Source organism: Narcine bancroftii, chromosome 5, assembly GCF_036971445.1.
Source record: "Narcine bancroftii isolate sNarBan1 chromosome 5, sNarBan1.hap1, whole genome shotgun sequence".
Lineage (NCBI taxonomy): Eukaryota > Metazoa > Chordata > Chondrichthyes > Torpediniformes > Narcinidae > Narcine > Narcine bancroftii.
This window is the reverse complement of record NC_091473.1, coordinates 40719202-40731577: the sequence shown is the minus strand read 5'-3', so window position 1 is coordinate 40731577 and position 12376 is coordinate 40719202. Positions and strand designations below refer to the sequence as shown.

At 38.2% G+C, this 12376-nt stretch overlaps 1 protein-coding gene across 15 annotated transcripts in view; it reads right to left on the bottom strand.

Annotated features, from left to right (window-relative positions):
• Nucleotides 1–12376, bottom strand: part of LOC138763304 (5'-nucleotidase domain-containing protein 2-like) — a 130764-nt gene that overhangs the window by 45199 nt on the left and 73189 nt on the right. For all 15 annotated transcript variants that reach the window (XR_011357479.1, XM_069937205.1, XM_069937212.1 and 12 more), the window contains exons 12-13: nt 7438–7578; nt 5650–5714 (exon numbers count right to left, since the gene is read on the bottom strand). Coding sequence is in view for 14 of the 15 variants with exons in the window: in XM_069937205.1 (XP_069793306.1) it covers nt 5650–5714; nt 7438–7578 (206 nt within the window). In the remaining variant the exon portion in view is untranslated. The remainder of the gene's footprint in view (nt 1–5649; nt 5715–7437; nt 7579–12376) is intronic.

The following is a 12376-nucleotide window of genomic DNA, read 5'->3' as shown; positions in this document are numbered from 1 at the left end:
AAAACTGCCAATCATTAATGACTCTAGCACAAACACACTTATTTAGGTGTACCATGGAAATTCCTCATTGAAGAATGGTTGACCTCATTCTACCTTTATGGGTTTCCAACTTAGTCACCACTGGAATGTAGAGCCTAGGTGCATGAACCAGTTTCAAAACAGCTCTAACATGCGTCAGATCAGAATGTATTATTGGAGCTCTACTCCACAGAGTTCAGTAGCTTTATTACTATCCACCTGCTCGGAGCACAGATGGATACATTTAAATCGAAGTTGACCTCTAACATTTGGTGTTTTTTCAAAAAGTCCAGTGATTGGCCAAGAAAGCAATAAAGTTGTTTCTCTACCAGGTGTGATGATCTAGAATTAACCAATGGAACTGGAAATGACTGGTAACATAGAGCAAGGGAAGGAAAAACACCATGCTGGGTCCTGGAGATCAATTCTACACTGATTCTGTTCCTATCCTAATGCACTGTTTGCCATGAAGCATCCTTGGGAAACAAAATAACTGTATTGGTTTAAAAACGATTGAATGGTTTGTTTTTTTTAAGCAACTTGCACTCTTTACATGCTCCCATTTTAGTAAAATGGGATTATCACTGAATGAGATATTATAGATAGGAGGAACTGAATGGTCACTGTTAGAGATAGAGAATTTAGGTTAAAATGGCTTAAGTTAAAATGTGATGATTAATCATAAAAAGGGAAGCCAGAACGGACAGGGAGCTTACTAGCAGCCAAGGACAAAAAGTTCAGCTGGATATGTTTTTTTTTAAACATATCTTTTCATGGTCATAGTGAGAGACATGCAGGAGACAAAAGATTGATAAGAAGGGTGAGAAACAGAATTTAGTGTATGTAGAGTTCGCAGCGTACGTAACGAACGTGATAATTAAAAATGCAGTTGTACTTAGAATGCTTTTGCAATACTAACCAATTAAAACAGTATTAATAAGAAGGGGAAGGGCAAACAACAAGGGTATAAAAATCAATGCACTGTATGTATCGGGGCTTAACTGGTGAGAAGCCAGTTGAGTCCAACTCTGCAGACTTGTAAATAAAGCTTGTCGTGTCATCAGTTTTAAAGAGACTCATGTGTGAGAAGTTTTATTTCTGACAGTCACAGTTAACATTTCACACAAACAAGTCACAGCCCAGCGATAATTTGATGCATTGGAAGAACTGAGGGAAGGTTTGTCACAGCCCGTTCCCGAATTCGATACATTTGCAAGGACATTATGATTTTGCAAAGGGAGAACTATTCTGACTGCTGAAGAGAAATTAGCTTTTGAAAGCAGCTCATGTGGCCAGCCATTTTTCTGGAATTCAGAGCAAAGCATGCTCTGTAAATGACTGGGCCTTTTCAGTGGATTAATCTATGCCAGGAGGGCCTTCTGTGAAGCAAAGTGCTTCATTTTGATTGTGACTAACAGTGGGGGTCACTTGGAGAGACTGGTGCCAGGGTTTTGCAAGCTTCGTAGAGGCCTCCCAGTTTGAGTCTTGCCTACCAACGGACCAGGAATGTTATGACCGGAGCTCGTGTGGTTGGACACTTCTCCAAAGGCAAAGCAAGAAGAATTCGTGAGTCTGTAGCAGCGACAACTCCCGTCTTCCTATCAGCTCAATTAATACTGGGCATTAAATTTCAAAGGCCTAAACTTCAAAGTTCAGTCTTTCACATTCACTGTTGAAGTAACTTTCTAGATTTTGGCCTGGACTGTAATGGTTTGCACGACACCTGTGCATAACTGGGGATAGATTTAGTGTTTAGGATAGTTTAAGAGATAAGACTATAGCTTAAGAGTAAGCAATAAAATGAGTGGTTTAAAATTAAACACTGTCTGGTTAATTGTCTATTGCTGCTCGTTAGGCACGATTCGTAATAGTAAACACAAGGATCTGTTTTTAACCCCTCATAAAACACAGACCCTGATGCTTATGTACAAGTTTCTTAAAATAAAACAATTCCAACACATGCAGACACGGAAAACATACCAACTTCTTACAGACAGCACAGGATTCGAACCCCAGTCCTGATCGCTGCCACTGTAACAATGTTACACTACGCTAAACATACCGGCGTTGAAATTGTTTTCGTATTTTTTGGCAACTTGCACATAAGCACCCGGATCAAGTTTTTATGAGGGGTAAAAACAGATTCTGGAGTTGCTAAAAAAAACAATTACAATTTTTAAAAAAATTTATATAAAGAGACCTGTTACAGAGCTGTATGTCCAAATTTTAAAAAAAAAAATAATTGCAACTTTTCCTAAACCAATACAAATTTTTGCTTCCCAAGGACACTTCATACCGAACAGTGCAATAGGATAGGAAAAGAATCAGAGTAGAATTGATCTCCAGTCTCTCCTACCTTCTGGGTCCAATTTGTTATCTAGGCTCAAAAGCCATTCCCCCCCTTCAATACCAACTACCAACCTGCATTTACAACTGGGGTGTATTAATAAAAGATGGAATAAAGGAAATTACAGTGCCATGAGAGAGGAAAAGTAGGTTGGAAGGATGCACTAGTTGGAAAGACAGCAGAGTAGCAAAGGATGGAGTTTCTGCAAGCAAGGAGAAAGGTGCAGGATAAATACATGCCAAAAAAAGAGGAAATATTTGAATGGAAAAATGTCACAAATGTGGCTGACAAGGGAAATCAAAACCAACATAAAAGCAAAAGAGGGGGCCTAAAAGGAAGAAAAAAAAATAGCAGATAGAGAATTGGGAAGGTTTTAAAAACCTGCAGATAACTAAAAAAATTAAGGAGTGAAAAGATGAAGTACGAAAGAAGGCTAGCAAATAATGTCAAAAAAGATACAATACGCTTCTTCAAGTATATGAAGAGTAAAAGAGGGGTGAGAGTAAATACAGGATCACCAGAAAATTATGCTGGAGAAATAATAATGGAAGACGAGCAGATGGCAGAGGAACTTTTAATGAATATTTTGCATCAGTCTTCACTGGAAGACACAAGCAGTGTGTCAGATGTTTGAAGGGTATCAGGGAAGTGCAGTTACTATATTCAGGGAGAACCTTCATGTTCTGAAAGAAGTAGCAGTAAAGATTGTGGAGGCATCTTTCAAGAATCATTAGATTCTGGTATGGTCCCGGAAGACTGGAAAGTCACAAACATCACCCCACTCTTCAAGAAAGGGGGGGAAGCAGCAGAAAGGAAATTGTAGGTCAGATAGCCCAATGTCAATAGCTGGGAAGATGTTGGGAGTCGATTATCAAGAATGAGGTTACGAAGTACATGGAGGCAGATGACAATATAGGCCAAAGCCAACAGGTTTTCCTTCAGGGGAAATATTGCTTGGCAAACCTATTGGAATTCTTTGAAAAACTGATAAGCAGGCTGGATAGGGGAAATGTAATGGGTGTTGTGTACTTGGATTTTCAGAAGGCCTCTGACAAGGTGCTGCACATGAGACTACTTAACAAGATCAGAGCCCATGTATAAACAGGAAACATAATAGTGAGGGTAGAGTATTGGCTGATTGGCAACACTCAGAGTTGGAATACAAGGATCATATTTTGATTGGCTACCAGTTGCTAGTGGTCTTCCACAGGGGCGAGTGTTGGGCCCACTTCTTTTTGTGTTGGATATTAATGATTTGGATTATGGAAGTCTGTTGTCTATCTCGAGACAACAGACCCGCCAAGGCAAATAGCGCCTTTGGAAGACTACACAAGAGTCTGGAAAAACAACCAACTGAAAAACCTCACAAAGATTAACGTATACAGAGCCGTTGTCATACCCACACTCCTGTTCGGCTCCGAATCATGGGTCCTCTACCTGCATCACCTACAGCTCCTAGAACGCTTCCACCAGTGTTGTCTCCGCTCCATCCCCAACATTCATTGGAGCGACTTCATCACCAACATCAAAGGACTCGAGATGGCAGAGGCCGACAGCATCGAATCCATGCTGCTGAAGATCCAACTGCGCTGTAGGTCACATCTCCAGAATGGAGGACCATCGCCTTCCCAAGATCGTGTTATATGGCAAGCTCTCCACTGGTCACCGAGACAGAGGTGCACAAAAGAAGAGGTACAAGGACTGCCTAAAGAAATCTCTTGGTGCCTGCCACATTGACCACCGCCAGTGGGCTGATTTCACCTCAAACCGCGCATCTTGGCGCCTCACAGTTCGGCAGGCAGCAACCTCCTTTGAAGAAGACCGCAGAGCCCACCTCACTGACAAAAGACAAAGGAGGAAAAACCCAACACCCAACCCCAACCAACCAATTTTCCCTTGCAACCGCTGCAACCGTGTCTGCCTGTCCCGCATTGGACTTGTCACCCACAAACGAGCCTGCAGCTGACGTGGTCATTACCCCTCCATTAATCTTCGTCCGCGAAGCCAAGCCAAAGAAGAAGAAGGATTATGTAATGAATGGCAGATGATACGAAGGAAGGTGGAGGAGCAGGTTGTGTTGATGAAACTGGGAGGCTGCAGAAGGACTTAGACAGATTAGGAGAATGTGCAGAGAAGAGGCAAATGAAATAACATGTCGGAAAGTGGACAGTCATGTACTTTGGTAGAAAAACAAACAGGCAGACTATTTTCTAAATGGGGAGAAAATTGAAAATACCCAGATTCAAAAGGACCTGGGAGTCCTCGTGCAGGATAATCTGAACGTAAACTTGCATGTAAAGTTGGTGAAGAAGGAGAATTCAAGAGGAATAGAGTATATGAGAAGGAATGTGATATTGAGGCTTTATAACACACCGGCAAGACCTCACAGAGTAATGTGAGCAGTTTTGGGCTCTCCGTTTAAGATGTTGAAGATGGTTCAGAGGAGGTTCACAAGGACAATTCTGAGAATGAAAGGATGATCATGTGAGGAGCATTTGACAGCTCTTGGTCTGTACTCTGGAATTTTTGGAGAATGAGGGGGAATGTTATTTAAACATGCAGAATGTTGAAAGGCATGGACAGAGTAGATGTAGAAAGGTTGTTCCCCATGATGAGAGTCACTAGAATAGGGCACATTATCAGGATTGAAGGGTGTCCACTTAGAACAGAGATGCATACAAATTTCTTTAGCCAAAGGGTGGAAAATCTGTGGAATTTGTTGCCACAGGCAGCTGAGGCCAGGTCACTGGGTGCATTTAAGACTGATATTGAGAGGTTCTTGATTAGCTAGGGCATCAAAGATTATGGGGAGAAGACAGGGCAGTGGGACAGAGTGGGAAAATGGATCAGCTCATAATTAAATATGCGGGACAGACTCAATAGGCTGAATAGCCCATCTCTACTACCACGTCTTATGGCCTACAAAAGAAAAGCAAGCAACTCAAGAGTCTACTTTCACACTATGCAAGAATATTCCTATTTTGGGAATCCTATTTATATTGATGAATGAATACAACATCCACCATTTAGCCCCTCCAGTCAGTTTCACTAGCAAGTGGGATGGTGGCTCCAGATTCCACAATCAACTCACTTTCCAGACGAGGCAAAAATACTTATTTTAAATCCACTTGTATCATCATATTATTGGCACACAATCTGTGGCAATTTAACCACAGCACGGAGAGAAAACTAGAGACAAAAGGGCTGCAAGTTGGAACTTTGCAATTGGATTCAAGACAAAGCTTATAACTTCTCCAATTTAGCAAATTAAAAATATACTTTACATTAATTCTTGTCTCTCCTTTATCCATTCGTCAAGCACTTGCTTTGACTCTGCATCCTGATAGACCTGTTGATAAAATATATTGTGAACAGCCCCAGACAATGAATACAAACTTTCTCATTTACTGATGAATTAGCATTTCAGTTACTATTCTAATGAAGAATTATCACATAACATGGCAATGCTGCTTAGAACAGTGACTGAAAATGTGTTCAATTTAATTAGTAGTAGTTTACTGATGGTTTGTTGTTATCCAATGAATTAATTTGCATTGAAATTTAAAGCACGATCATGGAGTTCTGAGGAGATTTAAGACAATGTGGAAATGAAAAATTCTGATCTTCTGATTGAGTCACATTTTAAAGTGGTCTTTTTCAAAGATTCGAGATTCCTTTATGGTCATGTAATATTACATGTTCTGTATTATTACATGAAATTGCCTTCTGCCTGCCATAAGGCAGACAAAGAGTTGTTTAGAGCCACCTAGCGCCCCAAACAGTATGAGAGAAAGAAACAAGAGGGCCTCTTCAGAGTAAATAAGTGTCTGGTTTTGCCTCCAGCGCTCCCACAACCTCTGCAAACCAAGCTCCCAATCCAAACCTCTGATATGATCAGGAAGCCTTCAGTATCCAAGGCCTTTCAGGTACCATTCTTGCCCTCAGTCCCCTCTTGAATCCTGACACCAATACCTTGTTCCTATTAGCCAGTCTCTAGTAGCCCACAACCCTTGGAGTCCCCTGACTGCAAGTCACCCGCAGCCAGTGTGGGTCCTTCAGCTGCTGAGCACCTCACTGGATCACCTTCCCAGTAGGATCATCTCCTCTAACTCTCCTTTCTCAGAGGGAGCGCTCTCCGTTTCAGGTGCCCTGCATCAGCCCACTGATCACCCCCAAGTCTGCAACCCTTTGTAGCCACAATCGAGCATAGGAGCCACCATTTTGGGCGCAGACCTCTGCTTGGATTTTACTTACAAACACTATTGGCTCCTTTAACAGACCGTTTAAAGCCTGTACGGAGCTGCCCGCATTACGGCCAGGCGGTTGAACCCTTCGGAGCTACACTGTCTCCCAGCTCTCTATACTCCTGTGTCCGCACCAGTGGCAGCCAACTTTTTTGTGCTGCTTGTTTTTACAATTTTTTTTAAAGTTTCTTTCAGAATTTAACCTGAATAAATTTAAACCATGGATTATATAGTTCAGAATACCATACTATACCAGTGCTTTTGTTGAAGAAACAAGGTATTCATACTGTGGTGCTCTGAACTTAGCCACTGCTTACTGAAACCCATTTCGAAGCTTTAAAATAATAGTCGCTTGGATTGTGAATCACACTTTTTTCTCTTTCTGCATTGAAATGAATACAAATTTTCCTGAGAAAAGCAGCAAATAACAACTCTGAAACTTTCAAGCACAACTCTGAGCTGCTGCCTCAGTCCTGACACACGGTGCCACCTGAATGGAGTTTGCAGGTTCACCTCACGATGACCCTGGGTTTTCCTCAGGCTCTCTGGTGTCATCCCACACCTGAAAGGATGATAATTGGCTCCTGCAAATTACCCCTGGAGTAAGTTGGTGGTGGGAGAATCAAGGTGGAACGGGTGGACAAGAATGGGTTGTAAATGGAAATTGATCAGGTTGTTCTGAAAGCTAGCAAAGACTGAAGGGCCAAATGGCCTCCTACGGCATTGCAAGAGAACAAGATGATGAAATGACAACAAAGATACCTTTCAAAAGGAGGAACTTGATATCAACAGGGATTCTCTGAACCATAATACACGACGTGACATTACCTGTAGCCTTTCCAGAAGGCCTGTTAGGGTTTGTAACCAAGTCAACCCATGTGTAAACTGCTCAGTGTTAATGATGCCGATTTCGGTTTCCAATTCTGGCACAATTGCTCCTGTCCTCCAACCATGGCGGAGCATTAGGTCCTAGTGATCAAAGAAAATGTGATTTAAAGTAGAGATCTTATATTAAGATGCCAGGCAAGACCAATTCGGATCAAGTTAAACAAGAAAATCTGAAGTACAATACACAAATGTGCTGCAGAAATTCAGCAGACCATAAAGTATCCATAGGAAGTAAAAAGCAACCAATGTTTCGGGCTGAGTCCTTCATTAGGATTATATAGTGCTTAATAGAGGCTGATGCCATCAATGGAAATGCACGGTAAAGGGAAATGACATTGCTCACACAGAAAGATCCAATGACATTTTTTATAAAGATTTCCTCTTTTGGCTACTGCTACCAATCAACATTGGATTTGGGATCTAAACCTAATAATTTACCCCCTTTGATTTCTTCAGCCAACCAGATAAAATTAATCTACTCATAATGATTCCACTAGATGTTTTGAGTACTTTTCTTTAAAATTGGATCTCCAGGCAGTACAAGCTAGAGCAAGACCCTTAAGAAATCAGAAATTAAATATTTCATGCTTCAAGATTTTGAATAAAAGTCCTGGAAATGTGCAATTGTCAGACCCCTTGCAAGAGGAAGAACAGATCAACACTCCATAAGTAAATCCTTCAACAACATCTTCAGTTCACAGGAATTTATCCAATAATTTTCCAATTTGCATTGCAGTGTCAGAAGACAGAGGTAAGGCCACATTTGGAATGTTGTGCTCAGTTTTGGCTACTGTGCAAGGAAGATTTGAGGAAGTTGCCAGGACTCAGGGACCTGAGCTACAGCGAGGGGCTGAGCAGGCTGGGATAGCATTTCACCGGGCCGTGAAACTAGTTATTTACATGCTGAATTACATCAGAAACTTTTAAAAAAATAAATAACATATCACTTATGAATATGTGAACACAAAGAATTTTGCCCAAAGTAGAGGAATTAAGGACCATAGAACATAGGTTTAAGTTGAGGAGGGTAGAGATTTAATAGGAAGCCAAGGGATAACATTTTGATTTGCACAAAGGGTGGGGGGGTCTATGGAACGAGCTGCCAGAGGAGGTAGATGAGGCAAGTACTGTTACAACATTTAAGAAACATTTTGACATATTCATGGATAGGACAAGTTTAGAGGGATATGAGACAAACACATGCACGTGGGAGTAGTGTGGATGGGAGACTTTTCGTTGGTGTGGGCAGGTTGAGTCAAAAGCCATGTTTCTCATGATTTTATCAAATCTCTCTTTGACTAGCAGTATCCTAAAAAAGACATTTTCTTCCAACCATTTGCTAAAGTCAACCAGAACACTGAAATACCAAAAGATGGGACCATTCTTTAATACCTAAAGCAAAAATACACTGACAAAAATGATCAGACAACTCCTGAATTCTCCATATTTCTACATGCAGAAAAATGTGGAAATATGGGGTGGGCGCCTTGTCTTCTGACAAATGTATATTTTTAAATAATTTTCAAATGGACAACGGATAGCAAATCTTTCTTTTTCAATTTTTTAATTAACATTTCATAATATACACAGCAGAAGGAAGATAGAAATAACACAATTAAAATGGTCTGCCAAGCCTACATGGTATAAGTATCATATATAAATTCCAAAGAGTGAAAATGTGACATTAGAAATAATTCTCCTAACAAAGAAAACAGATAGAAATATTTATAATATACTGTACACTAAACAAACCTATATACATATATATATATATACACACACACACACATACATACATATATATACACACACACACCTATCTATCACACACAGATCTGCTGCAAGAATTATATTATGTCTGGAAAGGAAGAGTTAATTTATAGAATAATGTTAGATATATCCCATGAAAGTAATCAATAAATGGATTCCATGTTACTTTAAATTTAGTAGTTGAGTAAATCTTACTTTAGAAAAATTAAAGACAGTAGTTTCCTCTAGAGAGGGATGCCATCAAATCCAATAACCATTGTGTATGCGTGGAAGGGACATCTTTCCACCACAGCAAGATGAGCCTTCTAGCAATCAAGGAAGCAAAAGCAACCACATGGGATTGATATGGAGTTAAAATTGTCTATTGGTCCACTCACTCCAAAAATAGCAATAAAAGGGCTCGGATAGAGATTTATATCAAGAATTAAAGATAGTGTACTAAATACCTCTTTCCAGTAGTTACAAAGAGAGGGGCATAATCAAAACATATGATACAAAGTAACTTCCTGAGTTGTACAGTAATCACATTTAGAGGATTATATTGGGGTAAAATTTAGCTAATTGAACTTTGGAATAGTGGGCTCAATGGACTACTTTAAATTATAATAAGGAATGACTAGCACAGAGAGAGGATGAATCTATACTTTTTAAAATAGGCTCCCATGTTGTTGTTGAAAGTCATGTTCCCAAACTTTCTTAATGTTAGATAAAGAACTATTGCTAAAAGTAATTTTTTTTTAAATTTTATTTTATTGGTACATGTAACAAGTACATACATAGCCAAATTAATAAAGATCAAAATCAATTCATGCCATTTTATAATTTTTTCTCCCCTTCCTTCATAGAAAAACCCCCAAGAAAAGCAAGAAAAACCACAAAACGAAAATAGATTAATTGTATAAAAAATACTGGATATTACTTTATACTAAATTATGACCTAATTATGCTAACCTCTACAATTATAAATAAAACCACTAAAATATATAATGAATTAAAACACTACTTTATAAAATATAATGCTTGGTCAAAATCTACGAGTGTGTGTGGGTGTAAGTAAAACATTAAACAATAATAAGTTAAAAATTAAGGTGAGCTACGGCTGGGAGTGACAAGCCTCGAACCATAGTCTATCATTTCACTTACTACAGGAATTTATAAAATTATAACACCAATCTTTTGCATATATGGAAACAAAATTCTCAAAAAAAATTTCATATTTATTCTTTAAATTATGTCATCTTTTCCAAAGGTATACAACTTTGCATTTCACCATGCCATCTATCTAATACCAAATTCGTATCCAATTTCCATGAAACAGCTACACATTTTCTGGCAACTGCCAGCGCAATCCTTAAAAATTTCTTTTGAAACCAATCCAACTTTAAATCTGGGTCAATCCATGAAATACCCCCCGAAAAGAAATAGCATAGGAGTCTCACACCCCTTACCTGTTGAAGAAAATCTATTAAATTAGTCCAAAAAGAGTTCAATTTGGGACATATCCATGTAGAATGTAAAAAGTACCTATATCCTGTTTACATTGAAAACATTTATCCGAATTTAATCTATTAAGCTTTTGTGGTGTAAAATATAACTGATGTATGAAATTGTACTGTACCACTCTATATCTAACATTTATTGTATTTTTCATATTATCATAACATATTTGTGTCCAATTTCTATCAGTTATATCTATACCCAAATCTATTTCCCACCTTTGTTTCGATTTATATAAATCTTTCTTCTTTACCCCCCTTAAAAGTAATAAATACAAAGATAAAATCTTATTTATATTTGAATTTGATATTATTGTTTCTACTTCATCATCTTCTAAGAGTTAATCTTTCTCGTAAATAAGCTTTTTGTTGATAATATCCAAATATTGTATTATTTTACATTCCATATTTAATTTGTTAAAAGTAATTCATAAAGGACTGAAAACAGTCCTTTCTGATTAGGTCTAAAATTATATACTTCACAGATAAGATTAAAATCTAAGTCTTGGGGAGGTCTCAATGTTAAGGAGTTCAAGAAATTCCTAATCTGTAAATAGAAAATAAATGTTAATTAAGTAATTTAAATTTGGCAGATTAATATTCAACCGAGACCATTGAGCATATCCAATGTCTTGAATAGAGGGTGGGGGAAAAAAAGGAATTACACAAAACTGGACTAATAATAAAAATTTATGAAAACCAATCACTGATAACGGAGTATAAGATTTTTTTTTCTCATTGGGTTTTTTCCCCAATATTTTCAAAATTTATAAATCAATTATTTTTGCTTTTTTTTCCTAAATCAAAAATTTTTATTTTTTTCCTCTTTTTCTTCATTTTTTAAAAAACTATTAGTATTGAAATTGGTCATTGATTGTAATCGCTCAGATAATCAGGTTGGGGTTAGAACTATATTAGTTACAGGATTTTTAATTATTTTTTTCCAGCTTTTTTTCTAAATAAATCGACAACATGGATCATACGCATCTTGTTTACAGTTGTTTACTATCTGTAATTTCAATTTACTTTTACCCAAATATATCATATGAATCTATGCATTTGATATTATTTTCTCAAAAACCAATAAAAGACTGAAAAAGAAAAATTAAAGACAAATTAACTCACAGCACCATGGAAAGTCTCCTGGTTGGACAACAATACAACCTGGGTCATGTTTGCTATGAATGAAAGGCGTTGAGATTGCTCAAACACAGGAGTCTCCATCATCATGTTTTGCATTAATTCCAGTCTACTGACAATGGATTACAACAGCTTGACTGTCAGTTTCGCCTTGTTCACAGTCACTGATGGCCACAATGCTCAATAATTTGTGCTCTGCAATCTTTTATGAGTAAAATCACCACGCTAGTGTACTGCTGCTACTTCTTGGCATCTCTTCTGTTGGTTTTCTATCAAGTCTGCCCATTATGGCAGCATCTCTCGTTTCAATTCTACCTTCAACATGACATTTTTAAAGTTCATTTATCACCAAATGCATAGTAGAGTGAGTTTTCTTTTGCGAATTGACCCATTTATGGTTGCTTTCTTGACACCTTGCCACCAGATTTTAGCATCAGAATTTGTTGTCATGAACAAGTCATGAAATTCAGTGT